Below are 20664 nucleotides of genomic sequence, written 5' to 3'. Positions count from 1 at the left end.
GGCTGCTTCTCTCCTACTTAGAAACATGCCCATGTCTCCCCATAAAAAAAAATCTTCACTTGACCCATCCATTTGCCACTAACTATCATCTTTTATTTCCCTTCCTTTTTGTAGCTAAAATTCTTGAGATGGCTGTGTAGAACAGATACCTCCACTTCTGTTTTTTCAGGCTCTTCTTAACTATCTGTAGTCTGGCTACATCATCAATCAATTAAAACTGCTCTTTCCAAAGTAATTATCCTTTAATTGATAAATCCAATGGCCTTTTCTCCATTCTCATTCTTGACTTTTTTGAAACCTTTGACACTGTTGGTCAACCTCTCATTCTTGATAGTGTCTCTCTCTAGGTTTTTTTGACCCTACTCTTTCCAAGTTCTCTCCTACTTGTCTGACTGTTCCTTCTCAGTCTCTTGCTTCATCCAAGTCATACCTGTTACTGCTGAGTGACCCCCAACCTTGGGCCTTGGGCCTTGGGCTCTCTTTTCTTCCCCATCTATACTATTTAGCTTATTGATCTTATCGATTCCCTAGGATTTAACTGTCGTCTTTCCATCAGTTAATAAACATCTATTAAGTGCTTATTATGTTCAAGGCACTCTGCTAAGAATCAGGGATAGTACCTCACACCTATCAGATTGGCTAATATGACAGAAAGGAAAAATGATAAATTTGTAGGAGATTTGTGAAAACTGGAACACTAATGCATTGTTTATGGAGTTGTGAGCTGATCCAACCATTCTGAAGAGCAGTTTGGAACTATGCTTTAACAAAATAACTTTGGCCACTATTTGCAGGATGAATTAGGAGACAGAAACTTGAAACAGAGAGACCAATTAAGAGACCATCAGAATAGTCCAGTTTGGAGGTCATAAAAAGGACTGAACTAAAGATTGTATGAAGAGAGATAAGAATCTGTCAGAGCTGTTTTGGAGGTAGGAGTGACTGAGATTTGGCAACTTCATGGATATGTGGGATGAATGAAAGTAAGGAAAGATGACACTAAAGTTGCAAATCTTAGAGCTTTGAAAGATAGTGGTGCCTTAATAAAGATGAGGAAGTTTCAAAGGGGGAAGGGGGGGGATCAAGGAAATTCAATAAGATAAGAACCTAGCTATCTATACCTGCTTATCCTGTGTGGCATTCTCCATCCCACTGCTCCATAGGACCTCACTTCTGCAAGATGGTCTAGGGTGTACTAAGGATGAAGGACTATGAATTATCCCAGTGGCAACTGTATAAACTACTGTTGTGGGTGCTCCAGTCATGGTTAGGGAACTAACTAAAGGAGGGAATTTGGGAGCTTGTGTAGCTTCTGAAGGTAAAAAGAGTTAAGAAGTATTAGGTGATAATGAGTGGATAGGTGTGGTTGAGTTAGAGATAAGCCCCAAAATGGTCTATTGTGGCAAGTGTGGAATGCAACCAAAAGTTTGCTTGGTAAATGTTTAACTATCAGCTCTGGGGAGGGGTATGTGGGAGGATTTACACTTGATACTTTCAAGTTTAATCAGCATTACTAACATTTTCTTCTTCATTTTCTTAAATCTGAAAAATCATGTAAAACAATATAACAATAAAAGAACAAATCGAGCCCTGATTTCCAGTTTCCAAAATGTAAATGCTAACATTGAAAATTTAACATCAGTTTTTGGGAGCCAGTTTGAGCTGGCTCCAGCATAACCACCTTTTCACCTCACTTCTCCAACTGGTTGATCACTCACCATTTAGGGTCATACCTTTGCCTCCTTGATGTCACACCACCACTCTGAAGGGGGCCAGCCACCTCCTCCACTTTGGAGATCATTGGCCTAAAAGATGGCTAGTTTTTGGCATGGCTGCAGTAGCAACTAAAGTTGTCTTCTATTTCAACTTAATAGTTACTTCTTTTGAGTGACAAAAGACACGTCTAATTGTAGAAATGTATTATTTCATTTTCATTTGAAATGAAAGTTGTCAGGAAGACTTGGAGTATGAAATGACTATTGATATAGAATTACAGCCAATGGAAAATTATCATGCTAAAAAGTTTTCTCCTTGTCATTTGATGGCGATTGTTAAAACTTAGAAAATTAGATTTGCATGATATTTTATAGGACTTAAATGACTTACTTATAAATCTACATAGACTACTTGAAAGATTGCTTTCCTGTTTGAATTAGTGCAGAGCAGTAGTGTAGCAGAAAAATCTCTAGCATTTTTTGCTTCTTAACTGATGGGGCGGGGGGGAGAATCACTTAACTGATCATCCTAATAAATATATAAACATTCTCCTACATTGGACCTTGTCTCCCAAATTTCTTTCCTAACCCTCTCTGCCCCATCCCTACCCACAGTCTGCCTCATTTTCTTCTTTAGTCCTTCATGCCATTTCTGAAATCCCAACACACACCTATGTAATATTATTAGGATATATAGATTATCTCAAATTGTCATTTGTAGGGCATAAGAAAACACAGAGCTAGGCTTTTGTAGCATATTTGCATTCTTGGTGTTTTAGTGACCCCATCAATAAAAACTGATGCTACTACTTTGGGTTGATGTAAGGGACTTTTTACAAATTAATTTTTCAAGTATTTTGTTAAAAGCAAAGTGATAATTAAAGTTTAGATTAGGGGTGGGGAACCTGCAGCCTCAAGACCTGGTTTAGATATTGCTTTTTAATGTCAAAATAAAGTTTTAGCTCCTATGTTTAGCATTTTCTGATGATTCTAACCTATACTAATCTCCCCTTCTCTAATTCTTTCAATTGTTGTCCATAGTCTCAACATACCCTTACTATGTACCATTATTCTATTTTCAAATTATATGTTACATATAATTTATCACATTATGTCAGTATATAATTCTCATCCACAAGGCTGTATTATTCATTAATTGAGTAACATGTCATAGTATTATCTCCTGAAGTAGGTTACAAGTACCTTTATGGATATACACCATGGCTTCTGTTTCTTCCTTACTTACTCATATTAAGGATGTAATAGGTGGGAATTATTGATTTTAGTTGACAGATGGAGGCATAGGGATGCCTCCACAGATAGGTAATTTAAAACTCATATTTCACTTTTTTTTTTCTTAAAAATGTTACTGTAACAAACAAAAGTAACATTGCAAGGTTGTGCTTTTGGCCCTCTGCTGGACAATAATGGCAAATTCTACTTCGTATTTTGAAAGTCATACTTGCATGACCCAGAACCCTCACTAAAAAAACCACCACTGTACCATATAGTGATTATAGACATATGATGCTCTGAAATTTCATGGAAATTTCATGGAATACTTTATAGCATGTATTTTTAGTTCATGAAACATACGTAGATTTCAAAGTTCTTCTACTTTCCTTTTTTCATTTCAGAATATTAATTTCAGTCTCTATCCATGGATTGCCAAATGAATTTCATGGGTTTCTAATTTCAAAGAATTCTATTTGTTTAACATTTTAAAAGTATATGAATTGAGTTATAAAATTAATCAAACAGAACTCCTATTGACAGCATAATATGTGTATGATAATCACTCTGATAAAAGGCATAATTTTGTAATGACATACAGCTTACAGATGTACAACATTTAAATACTTTTCTTTTTCTTTCAGCTTCCTAGACAAGATTGACGTAGTCAAACAAAATGAATATACACCATCTGACCAAGTGAGTGAAACTCTTCTTAAAATCAGAGTGCTCTAAAAAAATACTTGAAAAAAACTATTTGAAGTTGACTGAATTATGTTCATAAATATCCTTCCTCTGAAGTAGAAATAAACAATGTTATAAAAATAGTTTGGGAGGAGTATGAACACCATGTGGAAATATTGTGATTTGATGAGAATAAGGACTGTTTTCACTTTTGCCTTTATATCCACAGGGTCTAGTAGGAGGCAAATATCAAATACTTGTTGAATTGATATTGATTTAATAAAATATAATAGGTATCAAATTTTTTTTTGTTACTTGATCTTAAGTCAAATAAGAAACATTGGGCAATATCATGACTTTGTGGGGGTTGTTTTTGGTCAATTCTGTCTGCCTTTGATGAACTGATATTATACAATATAGCTATTCTTTCATTTTATTCAAGTAACTTATTTGTTTGGAGGGGTGGTGATGAAAGACCTGATAGCCTATCTCTGGTATGCATATAAGCATATAGTTAATTGATTAGGTGAAAAATCCACCCAGTATAAAGCATTTGAAAAAAATTTTGCAAGTATTTTATTGTTTTTTAGGCATATGAAAATCTATATTACTCTATTCTGAAAGATTTTCCATTTGGTCCTGAAATTAGTTTTCTGATCCTAGCCTTTTTAGGCTGCATCAAAACAGTGTTTATTGAAAACACAACAAATAATTGATTGACTTACTGATTGGATAATCTTGATGGATTAAACATTTGGGGAAATAGAAGACACTATATACAAGTTGGTCATCTCCCCAGGAATATCTTGGTCCCAAGCAGCTCAATAGCAAGTAATAAAATACAATACGATGTAATGGAAAGAGCACTGGTTCCTAGTTCTAGTTTTGCCATGGTCCAAGTGACTTTAAGGGTCTCATTTTCTACATCTTCAAAATGAGGGAGTTTGGCCAAGTGATCTCTGAGATCCACTCCAGCTCTAACATTCTGTGAGTTTATAAATTGTGTGAGCCCTTGAGCAAGTAATTGCATCCATCAGTCTTCCTTCCTCCCTTTCTTTTTTTCTTTTTTTCTTTCCCCCCTTCCTCCATTCCTCCCTCCTCCCTCCCTTCCTTTCTTCCTTCTTTTTTCACTTCCTTCTTCCTAAGCTAAAAGCTTACTATAAGGATCAAATGAGATAATATATGTAAAAGCTTTATGTAAACTGCAAAGCACTATATAAATATTAGAAGGTTTTATAAAGGATAAGTATTTTCATTTTGGTTTATTCCAGATAATTTGAAGCAATTTTATCCACTAAAGATAATTAGTTTTATATTATTTGCTAATTAAAACATTAGATAGTCTAAATAGGACTGGGACAAAAATCTCTGGAGTCTCATGTCTCAAAAAAAAAATCTTTAATGTTAATTTTAAATAAATACAACTATCCACACCAGTGGACAAAAGTAGTGGCATAACTGAATCTAAGCAATATATAATCCAAAAATTATTTGTTTAATTTTAAAGCATGTTAAATGATTTTAGCAACATGTATATGGTTGTATATTGATATTTAGATTTTTCTTGTTTTCTTTAGTCCAGCATTTAAATTACTTGTTTATTTCCTGAATATTTGTAGAAGTAAAATCTGCTAGGTAATAGGAAGAAACCTGTTTAGGTTTATGCATTTGCTGTGGATAATCAGGAGGTGTCCACGAGGAGTTATTCTTTCCCACATTGTTATCATGAAAACCCTATAGGAAACTTCATTAGAAATTGAAGATCACTTTCTTCATAGCCTCACATTACTGAGGATAATCTTGATCAAAATTTCAGCTTTTCTATAGATTTATTTTTTATGTTTTCAATCCTTTCCTTGCTATCAATATCAGTATTTTGGATTTTAAACATTTAATTTTACAACTTCATTTTGATAATTCCATTTTCATATAACCCATTTTATATTATCATTATATATTGAAAGTTCTCATTTGGAAAGCACTTTTTAAAAAAAAAAATTCAGAGCTGTAAATTACATCTTACTTTAAAAAGTATTTAAAGCTATAGTCTCCACACATTTATTTTAAACATTAATTAAAGGTCTGGAGACAGTGTGGTATAGAGGATAGAGAGCTAGCTCTGGAGTCAGGAAAGCCTAAGTTCAAGTGCTGCTTCTGACATACTTTGGCTATGTGACCCTGTTAAGTCACTTAACTTCTCAGTGCCCCAGGCAATTCTTTAAGACTAAACTCAAAAACATTTGCTACTCTGCATTGAGAGAGAGTTTCCTTACTTGGAAGGAAACTTCCTTACTTCCCTACATAAATAAAATCATCATGTCTGGTCCAGAAAATAATGTCAGCTTATCATTATGATTCATTAATACATAAAAATAAAACTTGTAGCAAGTATCTATTGAGATGTCATATATAGCTAACCTGAAGGAGATAGAAAATGTGAGCTATAAGAATAAGTTCTAACTAAGATGCTAACACTATATGCACAGCTTTATTTCTTTTCTTTTTAATTAGTTACTATGGTATAATGATTTATTTTTTTTCTTTCTGTTATGAATTAAGAGAAGACAAAAATAATGTTAATTTACCTATGTATTGGGCATGAGGGAAGGGAAATCTGTATAAATCTTAAATTGAATATTATAGTTTTTATCCTAAAATTAATAATTTAATGTCATAAACTATGCAATCATTTCCGGCATTTCTAACTTCATTATTTGTCCTGAACTCAGTAATTTAGATCAAACTACTAAGGGATAGCTGAAGTAGCTAAATGGGGATATTTGTTAACCATTCTTCCCAAACTCCCTTACTCTTCTAGTAAGTGATTATAGTAGGGGCTCAGTTTTGCTATTTGTTTCATCACTGTTGATTACTATGGCTCTTCTGCCACAATTTAATACTTTTTTCTGACTTTGTCTTAGTCATTTTATTGCATATATAAAAATAAGATGTTTATTCTTTCATATGAACAATGCTTTTCCTTTGTAATCAGATTTAAAGTAATCATGATATTTATTGTTCTGACTTACTGACTTTCTGTTTTTAGGATCTCCTCAGATGCAGAGTATTGACATCAGGAATTTTTGAAACCAAATTTCAAGTGGATAAAGTAAATTTTCAGTAAGTGAAAGTGTCACAGTTTGTTTTCTCCCTTTATGCTTTCCTGCCTGTCTAGTATTTTACTTACAAGAACTGAAATATGAAGCTCTTAAAAGATTTCTAAAAAGAAAAAGATTTCTGGTAAAAGAAAGTTATGGGAGTTGCTTGTGTATTTTTGTGTATCACCCTGCTTCACAGAGTTCTTGTAGGAAAATGTTTTGTAGACCTTGAAGAACTACATAAATGTGAGTTATCGATATGAGTAATAGCAAAAATGGCTGCTTATATAACATAAAAATGTGTTTCTACCTAAGCTAAAATCTGTGATTGTTCATTGATCAGTGCTACCAAATAAAAAAGAAAAATATGCTTATTAGGCATTGTGATGGCATTGGCAATATCATGGGGTTTAAGGCTTCTTTTTCTCACTTTTTTGTGAAAAGGCCAAAACTACATAAAAATGTAAATTTAGTCAGTCATATACTTTCAGATGTCCTACTTCAAAAAGATCTTTAATATTGCCTTTGCTCAACAAATTCATTGATTCAGCAAATATTTATTAAACAATCCTACCCCTTTATAAAGTAATCATGTCATACTGACTGTCTGAGTTTCCTTGTGAGAAACCATCATTTCACTAACCTGTCAGTGGCATGAAAACTACTTGAGGGCAGGAACCATTTTCATATTTGCCTTTGCATTCCCAGCACCTAGTACATAGTAAGTGTATAGATTCCTTTAACAATTGCTTATTAATTAAATTGCTTTATACTAGTTACCTCCTTTCACTTTTAACTGTGTCAAAAGATGTATTTATATATACTTTGCCTAGAAGATGTCTAACAATGTAAGTCTGATCATTCCTATTGTTTCTCTTTTTATTTGTGTAAATGACCTTCACTATTTGTCATAACCTTAGCAATCCTGCTATGAAAATTCTAAGCATAGGATCATAGACCTAGTGTTAGAAGAAACCTCAGAGGCTGTTTCATTCAACCTCATTTTATAGATGAGGAAACAGATGACCAAGGAGGTTATATGACTTGCCCAAAGTCACACAAGTATCAGAGCTCTTTCTACTCTACCACACTGCTTCCAATCATTTCCATTGCAGCAAAAATGAAAATGATTCTGATAATTCATATATTCAAATCTCTGCATGTTTGCTTAGATAAATGAAACTGTAAATGATTCAGTTTCTTTTAGTATCAGTCAATAAGCCTCTGTTAAGTACCTAATATGTACGAGGCACTGTGCTAGTGATACAAAGACAAAAATGAAACATTCCTTGTCCTTAGGACGCTTATATTCTCTTGAAATTCTGCTACTAGTACACTTGTCTTACTTCAAACTTACGCTGAGTAGAATGCTGATCAGTCATTGACAGTATTCATCTTGATTTACATAAATTGTAATTGATGAGCTTTTATAGGAAATAATTATATTAGAAATTTTCATATACACACACTAATTTCTACATTAGAAATAATTATTTGAATTGTCTTCCTGGTTTTAGGACAAATAAGAATGTATTATGATATGATTGGAAATTTCTTTCAAGAACAATTAAGTAGATGAGCCATTGTTTGATATAAACAAGTCCATTATTTATTTGTTTCTTTGTTTATTTAATTTTATGATGAAGATTGTTCTAAATTATACTAGCTTATTCAGGAACTAAAATTTCTTTAGCTTTGGAGAGGAAAAGAAAGACAAGCTCATATTTAAATTAAAAAATATTATTTTTCTAAACACTTTGAATCAGGTATACAAACTTCACCTCTCTTGTTGCTTTAGTGACTTTTCATATGTTAGCCCCCGTAAGTGACTAGATATTTCTCTTCACCAGCATGTTTGATGTCGGAGGACAGCGAGATGAACGTAGAAAATGGATCCAGTGTTTTAATGGTATGATTTGAAATTAATTCTCTTAATAATTAAGATTTATTTTAATTCCAAATGACCAAATAAATAAGCTTTTACTTTAATTTTTATAGCTTAAATATACTTCTTTACATGTTATTTTTTCCCTTGTAACGTATTATACTTTTAATGTCTTATTTATGAAGATCCAATTTTTGGTAAAAGGAAAACGTGTTTGGTAGTTGGTCAGATCTTGAATATAGCATCGTGTGTAATGAATATTACCAATTCACTTGCTACTTTCTTTTAAAAATATATTAAAAATGTAAAAATTCTTGAAGTCATTTGTCTGAGGGCAGTTTGGCTCTCCCTAAAAGCAGCAAACAAAACAAAATGCAAATGTAAGTATTGCTCTTATGCAGTTTGGAAGACTTATCTGATTTAACACTGTTTTAGGTAATCAGAGCTGGAAGATTTTAGGGAAAGAATTGGCAACACTACTATTATTATATTCCCTGCTACTCAACATCCGTGTTAGGTTAACTCAGTAAGTACACTTTGAAAAAAGGTTGGACTCATCTGTATTTAATGATCTCATATACTTAGTGGCAAAGGTGAGCTTTCAAGGAGCTGAGCTCTAATGACAGCATTGGGCATTATGGAGTTGAAGTTGACTTTTTTTTTTCCCCAGAAAGTCATTTACAGAGATATTACTATACTGATTTAATGTTCCAGAAAGGCAACTATTCTAAGGCTTTTGGAGTTCATTTTTTAAACTCATGGCAACTTGGTCAGTTGAGGTAATAAAGACAACATTTTTTTTAATCATTCAGTCATGCTATATAGATTATTTGAGAAGAGTAGAAGAGACCTCAGAGGTCATCTAGTATAACCCATAATTGAACAGGAATCTTCTCTACAACATACCCAACAAAATGTTCAGCCTCTTCATACGGACCTCCAGTACTTGGGTACTTATTACTTCCCTGAGCAGCACATTTCACTTTGGAACAATTTTAAATAAGTGGCTTTTGGCTCAAGGACATACTTCTCTGTAATTTCTACCCATTTTTTCCAAGTTCTGCCCCCCAGTTGCAAGCAAAACAAGTGTTTCCTCCAGTACTTAGCACCATGCCTTACACATGATAAATCCATAATGAATGTATGAGTTGAATTCCACATTATATGGATGTTTGAATGTTTAAAGATCATTATCCTATTCTCTCAAAGCCTTCAGTTAGTTCTCATATGATATAGTTTCAAGGTCTTTACCATCTTATTTGCCTTCTTTGGAATTCATTGTATTTTATCAATGTCCTTCCTAAAATGTAAAGTACAGAATTTAATTTAGGATTACAGTTTACTGACTAAAGCTCAATAGATGGGTAGGATTCTATCCTCCCTCATTATGAATGCTACATATATAATGTAATAATGTAGCTTGAGACCACATTAGCTTTTTTGGCTGCCCTATCACATTGTAAGGCAGCTAGGTGGTGAATATCTAGAGTACCAGGACTTAAATCAAGAAGACCTGAGTTCAAATCCAGCCTCAAACAAATTACTAACTGTGTGACTGGGCAAGTCGCTTAATTAACCCTGTTGCCTCAGTTTCCTCATCTGTAAAATGAACCGAAGGAAATGGCAAACCACTCCAGTATTTTTGCCAAAAAAAAAATAAAATAAAATAAATGGGGGTCATGAAGAGTTGGACACAACTGAACAACATACAAATCACACTGTAAACTTAGAGTGAGCTTGCATTCCACTAAAATTCCCAGATCTGTCTCCATGTTAAATGTGGTCAAGCTGTATTCTTCCGTGTCTTATATCTATAGAGTTGGTTTTGTTTTTTGTACCTAGGTATAGAAACTTATATTTGTCCCTATCAGGCATAGGTCATTGTTCTTTCTAACTTAAAAAAATTTTTGATCCACACTGTCATACAATGTGTGAACTGTTCCAGCATTCTTCTTGTCATCTACAAATCTGATAACTATACCATCTATGACTTAATCTGAGTCACTGATAAAAATCTTGAACAGTACAGGGCCACAGGCAAATTCCTGATATACTTCCAGGCTCATCATTAATACTGAACTAAATCACTACTCCCTGTGTCCTGTCATTCAAAGATTTCTGAATCCACCTAACTATAATATTATCTGACTGATACCACAAGGATATCACAAGAGCCTTTGTCAAATGCCTTGATAAAATTAGGTAAAGACCATGGCTACAGCATCCCCCTAAGTTACCCTACTAGTTACCTGGTCGCAACATGAAATTAGGTCAGTCTCAGCATATCCTGTTCATGAGGAACCCATGCTAGCTCTCAATGATCACCATTTCCTTTAAATGCCTATAAACCAACTCATTAATAATACTGAACTTTAGACTTTTGCCAGGAATTGAAGCCATGGTCGCTTTTCCATAGTTTGAAGAATCTACCTTCTACTTTTTGAAAATTGGAATCACATTTGTCTGTCTCCACTCATATAGCTCATGTCCTGCACAACTTTTAAAGGATTACTGATAGCAGGTCAGCCAAATTATGAGCCAATTATTTTAGTGCTTTAGGACAGAGGTGACAAACATGCAACCCACAGGCCACAAGTAGCCCACAACACTCCTGATTGCAGCCTAAACCAGAATAAAATGTAATTAGAAAATATTTAACAAAATAAATTAAAATACAATAAAACATAGATAATATTAATATATGGTTTTCTTAGTCAGCATTCAGCTCACAAGGACCCTTATGTATATGTTAGTGACCCCTGTTTTCTATTTGAATTTGACGCCACTGTTACAGGATATTATTTATCCAGAGCCTGGAGACTTGAATTATTTTATGACAACTAAGTGTGTTCTCTTACAATTTCTTTAATTTTCTTGGGTTTCAACTCCCTATTAAACATTTCAGTTCTATCTTTCCTAGTCTGCAGGTCATTCTCCTTGGAAGAAAAAATAGAAACAAAGTAAAATTGTGTAGTCCTACTTTCTCATTATTGTCATCCCACTTGGCCTGGGCCAGGAGTGGGAACCTACGGCCAGGGGTGGGAACCTACAGCCTGGGCCATGGTCTCATTTTTTTTATCTCCCTGTCATCTTGCCCCAACAAAAAAAAAAAAAAAAAAGCTTGTTTTGTTTTCCTTGTTCATCACTAAACCTCAGTTTCTTCTCAAACTTAGTGGACCTGAAAGTATTATTATAGGATAGCAGCACTCTTTTATATTATTAACTGAAGTTAGTTGCCCTTGTTTCCATTTTGAGAATATAATACAAATTGGTTTGTAAGTTCTCTATGTCTCTTTTCCCTTTGTTATATCATCCCTATGTTATTCTCTCAGACAGCATCGCATCCTCTTTTATTCATCATATTAATTTATGTTTGTATAATCAGAATCTTGTTTTTGAGAGCATCCCTTCCCTTTTGAGATTTCCCTCTAGATTTTTAGGTTGAGATCTGAGCTTTTTCTGAACACTCATCTTGTCTCATAGTCTCATAGTACATAATACGTGATCTCTCACAAACTATACAGTAATGGGTTCATTTGCCCTGGCAGATGTCTGAATAGTTGAAGTGCCCCATCACTATTATATCTTTTGCCACACTTGTAATCTGTTTCCAGAGCTCATTCACCATCTGGTTTGTAGACCATAGTATTATTCTCCCACAATAGCACTTCCATTTCTCCCTCCACTGAACCTCACCTAAATGCTTGTATCATCTTTCTCCCCTCTGGTTTATGGATTTTCTCACATGATTATCTTTTTTGATCTATAATGCTATTTCACTGTGATTTCATTCTTGTTTAAAAGTTACTTCTATAATACAACTGATCTTTGTTCCCTGCCGATCTGCATTGTCATTTAATATTTTTGTTTGGAGGCAGTTGTTAAAACAGTTGTCACATTCCATGCCAAAAGTGTACACATTTCAGGAGGATAGGATAATGATATGGTTTATGGAAATGATGTAATCAGTTTTATGGTAAAATGGAAAAATTTTTAAACTTTTTTAGAAGAATAAGTATATTTAAAGGCCTAATATGGGTGTGAAATTACTCAATAACATTTCTTGTCTACCATTATTAAACATGAAAGAAGAACTTATTATGGAGTCTGAAATTTTACTACGTTCAACAAAATCTCATCTTCCACGTTACCAAATGCATATCTAGTCCAACTGAAATTAGATGATCAGTGAGCTACTAGAATAGTTTCACAACAAAAGACTATTCATTTCTTGAGTGCCTACTCAAGGCACCTTGCTAGGCACAAAGAAAGATACTTTCACAGAGCATATTCTAGTAGGAGAATTTGATATATGAATACAACATTCAGGGTAAAATGTGATAAATCTCATAAGTGGAGCTAAAATAAAGTTATGAGAGTTTAGAGGAAGGATAGATTGCTTCAAACTGTGAGGATATTATCAAAAGGTTCATAGAGGAGGTAACATTTTGGGTTGGTCCTTTAAATGTGATTAGGATCTCAGCAGACAGAGATGGAGGGACTTCAAGGCAAAGGTAGTAAGCCATAGCACAAAAATGAGAAAGAACCCAGCATGATTGAGGTATGTCATGTTTTATTTGGCTAGAATGTAGGCCACATGATACAGAATAGTAGGAGAAAAAGTTGGAAAAATAAGTTGAAGTCAGATCGTAGGGTTCTTTTTAAATGCCATGATAAAAAATTTAGAAAAAAAAATTTTAGTAGTTAAGAGATTTTGAAATTTTTGGTAATCAGTGGAAAGCCAGTGAAGATTTTTTTTATTTCGAATTCCACAAATACCCCTGCAAATAAACATTTCTATATAGAAAGTGGAACAGAAAAAGAGGATTATACATGAAACCATGTATCTTAATCATATAAAATTTACCAATGAAGATTTTTACAACATATCTACCAACAAAAATCCTTCCTGGAAAGACATAGTGGCCCCTTTACAGATAAAGTAATGAGTAGGAGTAGCTAAAGATTACTCCTCTGTTAGTCATGTTTAATGATGAATGCATTTACCCTCTCATTACTTTTCTCTGTTTGTCTTGCTTCATGATATTCTTTGTGTAACCCTATATACCATTGAAAAAAGCATTCTAAGGATTATTCCACAGAATGCAGCTTCTGTGGTCATAAATGTGTTTCTGGACAGTCACTGCTATTATCCTTCACACTCACTCCCCTTCAATGTATCCAACATAAAACACCACATGGTTCTGTTCCCCAAAGTATCTTTTCCTGAATAGTAATTTTAAATAGTGATTTTGTTCCATTCTCTTTTTCTCCCTTGAAAAACTTTTTTTTGGTTCTTTTTTTATATCCCTTTTTTTCTTGCTTGCTCTTAGCTACTTATTCCAGCTTTCTTTATAGTTCACTTCTATTTCTGTTCCATTCTTCCATCACTTTCTATTTCCGTAAGTATTTTAAAATTCTCTTTTGATTCTTATCCATAAGAGACCATGAAGTATTTTCAAATTCAGCCCATCTCCCTCCTGATTAGAACTGAAAATTTAAGCTTTCCTGAGAGTTTGTGTATTGAAGTAATAATAATTCCTATACTTCTCCTTATCTAGATGTGACTGCTATAATATTTGTGGTGGCCAGCAGTAGCTACAACATGGTTATACGAGAGGACAATCAGACCAATCGACTTCAAGAAGCACTAAACCTCTTCAAGAGTATCTGGAACAACAGGTCCATGAACTGAACTACACTTATATTACCCAATGTCTCACTGCAACATTTAGATAACTAAATTTTATAAACTATGGTACTTCTGGTTTTGGTATACTTTGCTCAGCCCTCATTTTGTAATAGTCATTTCATTTAACTATCAGATATTCCAGAGCAGGGGTTTTTAATCGTTTGTGTGTGTGTCATGGATCCCTTTGGCAGTCTGGTGATACCTATGGACTCCTTCCCAGAAGAATATTTTTAAATGAATGAAATAAAATGCATAGTATTACAAAGGAAACCAATTATATTGAAATACAGTATCCCAAATATTTTTTTAAAAAACCCTGACCTGGAGGATAATAGATTACAAATCTAACAAAATATAATTAATTTCTTTTAAAAAAATTAAGAGAAGATCCCTTGCAGTGAAGTTGAGGATACATACTATAAAATATTTCAGCTCTGTTCAAATGAGTATATGATTTGAATAAATACATTTTATTATTTTATTAATACCTGCCAGCTATCTAACAATTTTTTGGGCTTCAATTTTTGGTAGGTGGCTACGGACCATTTCAGTAATTCTATTCCTGAATAAACAGGATTTATTAGCAGAGAAAGTTTTGGCAGGGAAATCTAAAATTGAGGACTACTTTCCAGAATTTGCTCGCTACACTACACCAGATGATGGTAAGGTTTTCTTCCTGAAGTTGATATTAGCTATTAGAAGGCTGTCAGTTTGGCCAGTCACATGTATCCTAAAATTATATGTTTCTTATTATGAGTCCGATTTTTAAGTATTCATATTGGAAATCTTAATTAAATTCTCACCAAAATTATATTATATGTTTGTGAAATGTCACAAAACACTATTCAGTTAGACATAAAGAATATATTATGTTACCATCTTACTGTTGCAGTGTACAGATTATTGCCACATTTTGTTGGACTTCTGAAGGCTCCTGTAATTCTTGAAGTGGTAACATTATAAGTCAAACTGATCACAGCTAGCAGGGGAGAGAGGGAGTATGGACTTGTGATTTCTTCAGTAAAGGAAACTCAGTATGTAATTTCCCTTTGCCAGTACAGATCAGCATTAAATCTGTAATTTAGAGTCATAAATTGTTGCTGGGTCACCTAGAGTTTAAGTAATTTATTCATGGTCACACACATATATCAGATGTAAAACTTGAACCCAGGTCTTCCTTTCTCTAAGGCAGCTCTCTATCCACTGCACCATGCTGTTTCTCTAACTAGTCACAAACCTGGTGTATAATATGTCACATATTTATTGCAGATAAAATAATGAAAATGTTAAGAAAATAAATAGGTAGTTCCCATTAGAAATAAAAAAGTAACTTGACCATATAATATTATAGGAAAATTACCTTGTGGCCATGCCTAAACATTTTATTTTCTGTGAATTTTTCTCTTCATTTTAGAAGAAATGGCATATATAATTTGTGGTCTATGATAGATTATGAACTTTAAGACCATAAATGCATAGAAACTGTTGCATTACTATTATATGATTTGACAAGAATTTTTTCTCCCTTCAATTAGCAACACCTGAGCCTGGTGAGGATCCCAGAGTTACAAGGGCCAAGTATTTTATTAGGGATGAATTTCTTGTAAGTATGGTATCATTTTCATTTATGCAATTTAAATTTCATAACAAAATTTTGTCTTTGAGAAATCACTACTCCCATCTTTAGCTTTATTTTATTAATATATAATGTGGTCTTAGTAGTTTATGTTTTATTACCAGCTGAATAAAGTATATACAGCTAAGTGACCATGATAATTAACAATTATTAGTACTTCTAGTAAAGAAAATGTTCGCCCTATAGATTATTTAATTAGACTGTTGTTTCTTAGGGCAATTATGCATCTACTCAATTGCTGTTGAATGTGAATGGGTTTGTTTGGAGTTGAGGTTTTTTGTTTACAAGAATGCAATGCAGATTTCTAGTGAAAATTTTTCTTGATTTTACAGTGGGAATTACCATGACAAATTTTTTGAGTGGCATGATTTACATTTCTAGAAATAGTATTTGAGATAAAAAGTTTTATTAAGGCCCCACCATCTAAAGGGGCAAGGAAACATAACAAGTAAAACCCATTCTCAATTATCAGTAATCAACAAGGGGAGAAATTGCCAGATACTTGCAAACAGAGACTACTCCTAAACTTAGATCTGCTTGCTTTAAAACTATGCTAAACTTATTTCTGTACTTCAAAGAATTGGTTATCTCATTTGTTTGGACTCTTCTTCCACTATTGCAAATCACAATTTGGTCATGACTTCTCATCCTGTGCAAATTCTTGTCTGTGCTCTTCCATAAATATATCATGTGATATTCCCTCCCTTCAACCTGCAGCAGATTTGCCTATCTAATTCAGTTTCTTATAGGCTATTATTAAAATTAGTTTGCATTTTCTATTTGTGTACTGACCAAACTTAGGAGCAAACAGCCCAAAGGCATGTTAACTGATAGGCTAGATGAGAAGCCATCGTGTGTGTGTGTGTGTGTGTGTGTGTGTGTGTGTGTGTGTTCATATACAGTTGGCTGTATATGAAAGTTGACTATATATATCCCTGCATTATCATGTAATATCATGCACTGATTTTTCTCTTGATTTATTCTTAGAGGTTCAGAATTCACTATCTGTTTTTTGTGCGGTCCCCAATGGAAGCTTTCAGAAATATCAAAGTTTTTATTGCTCAAGCATTTTCAATGCTGCATAAAGTCATGGAAATTTAATGTATTTGCTTATCCTAATATAATCTTGTTTACTCCTCCAGAGAATCAGTACAGCAAGTGGAGATGGACGGCACTACTGCTACCCCCACTTTACATGTGCAGTGGATACAGAAAACATCAGAAGGGTTTTCAATGACTGTCGGGACATTATTCAACGGATGCACCTTCGTCAATATGAGTTATTGTGATGGAGAACACTTTTCCTTGTGTTTTGGACTCCTTAATGCTCATGTTAAAACAAAACAAAACACAAAACAAATATTTGCCCACATAGGGTAGAAGAGAATTGATGCAGTCACCCTCCAATTTGCACCCTCGCCTTTTTTCCTTGCTGGACAATATCAGACTTTTAGCTTGCTTCTGTCTCCCTTGGACAGTTTTTAAATGGCCATCCAAATAGGCTATTTCCACCTGGGTTCCCTAACATTATTACCGGCAACAGAATCAAATAACAAATAAAGCCCTGAATGTGTGAAGCACTGTAAAGGATTGGGGAATAATAAAAGTTAAAATACACATACATACATACATACATACATACATACATACATACATACATACATACGTGTGCACACACATATGGAGAGAGAAATATTTGTAATGTAACACCATTATGGGGAAACTCATATTACCCATGATTTCAACTTTTTATCCATTCACTGCATCAGATGAGAGAAGGTGCCAAGTTACAGACCAAGTTTGAAGAAAGACACCCAAGTTTGGTTCTCTTTGACTGTAATGTGGCTTTGAACGGAAATACTGACAATTCTACAGCAGACCTAGTGCAAAAACTTACTGCTACCTTTCAAAAGGGTATTTTTAAATCCAGCTTTGGTGGTCTTAGGACAACCTCGGACATTATTATTTGAACTGCATACCGCCTGTGATTGCAGAAAGCTCACCACACACTGTTTTCGGTTTGTCCACTGATGATCCTGTCTGCTATATATAAAAATCATTAACTGGACAGTTGTCCTCACAGGTTTTTTTCTTCCCTTCTTCTTTCTCCTCCTTTCCTCCCCTCCCGTTTTTTTTTTAATTTACTGCTGGATTATTATTCTTGTACAGACTGTAAAATGTATTATTTTGTACAACTTTACTGAAAAAAAATAACTTGTAGAAGATCTTTGTGCCTTGATTATGGCTGTACCTGTAAAATGAGCTAAGATGTAAGTATGTTTGATTGCGCTGTACAGCTTTGTCAACCCTATCTGCAGCATTAGCTCATGGTAGGGAAATTTATCTGTAGTTTAGTTTTTCTGGTTTATAAAAGAAGGAAAAATACTGTTTAGTTTAAAAAAAAGTACAAATTGTGCAAACTTAAACCACTTTAAAAGTGAGGTCTTCAACAAGTGACCAGATGTCGCAGCATCATGCTTTTTAATTTTAGCTTTAACTCATTTAAATCTCTATCCAAATGCAAAACATGGCTTGTTTCTACATAAACCAAATTTTGCTACAAATTATAAATGTTAGTCTTTGGTCATTCATAGTCCTTTTTGCAAAAACAAAAAAAAAAAAGAAAAAAAAGAAACACATAGACATTGTGCAGGTATGGTGACCCTCTATAGACTGGGCAGAATCCCCACCAAACTCTTCTAGATTGAGTGGGCAAAATACTATAAAAAATGACAAGGTGTACACAGCCCTTGTATTTGGCCACTGAATTCCAGTTGCAAATGACATTTTTATTTCTCTTTTAATAAAGAGATACCTTAGAAATGTTTGTTTTTATATTAACTATATAAGTAGCTTAAAAGTGAAAAGATGTGTGGATTTTTCTTAAACTTGAATAATTTATGCAAATTATATGCTTAGAACAACATGTGGTACAGTAAAAAAGAAAAAAGAGCAAAAATCACTGTAGCAATAAGAAAGCATGTAATTTTAGTAACTACTACACTGCTTTATATTTTATACCTAGGTGTTTTATGTCTCTGTGAGTGTTACTTTTTCATGTGTCTAAACCTTCATGTACAATCTGTACAGTCAAGAATTACAGTTGTAATATCAGATTTAGAACAGTGTTAGCCTATATTACTTAAAAAAACCCAACAAACCCAAACCAATCTGGATTTTAATGAAGTGAATTTAAAACTTGCCTCTTTAGTGATACTAGCTTTTTCACCAATAGATGCTTTGGGGAAGAAATTCAGGTTACATGAAAATTTGGTTGCAATCAATGTTTATATGAATAGATTTGCAACAGGTGCCAAATACTGGTTATCAGAAGCCTGTTGTTTAAGAATTGTCACCATGTGGTATGGTTTTTGTTGCTTTTGTTTCTAAACTTCTGTCCCAGTCCGGCTCCATGATTGTGGAGATTCTGGATTTGGTAATGTTTGTCTTGACTCCTTTTACCCAAGTAATGAGTCTTGGAAACCTTCAGGGCAAAGATAAATACTTGTGGAAAACTGCCCCAATTCTATGCGTGTGATAGCTGATGTGCTTTGAAAAGTTGTTTGTGTAGTTTTAAGTTCAAGGAAAAGCTGCTGCATGAACCTCTAACGTGACAGAAGATCTTGATGTACAGTGTTGCTGTGCACTAAAGAATGTATCCAGTGCCTGTAATTTTTAAGAATTAGGGAAACTTAATAGGCAGAAGTGGGACCTTAGAGGAAAATAAAAAAATAAGCCTTAATTTTTGTTACCACAGCCAAAAACTTTGAATCATAGTGCCAAACTTTTTAAAACTTTATTTAAGTGTTAAGGGTATACAAAGTGTTAAGGGTATATTCAAACTTCTGAAAAGGCAACAAAGTTAATCATGTCTATGGCTAATCATGAAATATGAGGAAAGACAAACTGAAAGACTTTATGAATCATTTCCCAAATGGTTAAGGAGAGTACCTATCATAAAGAATACTCATAACATTTGAGATTAAAAAAAGGAAAGAAGTCTTTGTAGGCAAATCTTAATGCTAAATAATATAATGTTTATTTACAAAATGTTTTTTCCCCACCCTCATTTTTTGTGTGAAGAAAGGCATATTTTCCAAACAAAAGGTATGGATTGTATAATTGTATATCGTTAGGTTTTTTTTTTTAATCAGTCATGCAGTTTGTTGGCCTAGTAACACAAGCCTTTTAAAAGTAATTTTTCTTTTTTATTACCCCCCCCAAAAAAGGTGAATCTTTAAAGCTTATTCTTTAGCAACTTGGTGGGGGGTTTCTGTCACAAATTTTGTGACCATTGATTTGCTAATACCACATGTGAACCATTCCAATCTAACACTTTCCCATATTTTCTTAGTCCTAGCCTTGTTTTCTTTTCTATTTATTTATTTTTAATTTCTTATTTTCATAATCAAGAACATTTACCTTTCTGTCTCAGTCACCCAATTGGGAATCTTTGACCTTACAGACAAGAGTTTACTCATTCTATTCAGTGTTCATGATGCTGAAATGTAAGATACCTGCAAATGTAAACACTACCACTTTTAATAATAATAAAAAAAAAATACAGTGTTTATAGGGACACATTTGCATTGCTATAGTTTAAGGTTGTAAGCATTTCCATGATAAATCCTTAGGTGGTCTGTCTATATCTTGGCACTTAATATTTTTCCCCAAGCCAAAATTTAGCTAATACAAAACATTGGCTCAGGAGTCATTTGGTT

The 20664-nt window shown here is 33.6% G+C and overlaps 1 protein-coding gene across 1 annotated transcript in view; it reads left to right on the top strand.

Annotated features, from left to right (window-relative positions):
• Positions 1–19461, top strand: part of GNAS (GNAS complex locus) — a 166113-nt gene extending 146652 nt beyond the window's left edge. Inside the window, exons 7-13 of the mRNA XM_027850574.1 lie at positions 3593–3647; positions 6679–6752; positions 8581–8639; positions 14177–14297; positions 14839–14969; positions 15843–15910; positions 17086–19461. Coding sequence (XP_027706375.1) covers positions 3593–3647; positions 6679–6752; positions 8581–8639; positions 14177–14297; positions 14839–14969; positions 15843–15910; positions 17086–17232 — 655 coding nt within the window. The 3' untranslated portion in view covers positions 17233–19461. The remainder of the gene's footprint in view (positions 1–3592; positions 3648–6678; positions 6753–8580; positions 8640–14176; positions 14298–14838; positions 14970–15842; positions 15911–17085) is intronic.
• Positions 19462–20664: the final 1203 nt, after the last annotated feature.

The sequence above is a fragment of the Vombatus ursinus genome, unplaced genomic scaffold, assembly GCF_900497805.2.
Source record: "Vombatus ursinus unplaced genomic scaffold, bare-nosed wombat genome assembly UNPS02000580.1, whole genome shotgun sequence".
Taxonomy (NCBI): Eukaryota; Metazoa; Chordata; class Mammalia; order Diprotodontia; family Vombatidae; genus Vombatus; species Vombatus ursinus.
Note: the sequence above shows the minus strand (reverse complement) of the source record. Positions and strands in the feature narration are given on the sequence as shown.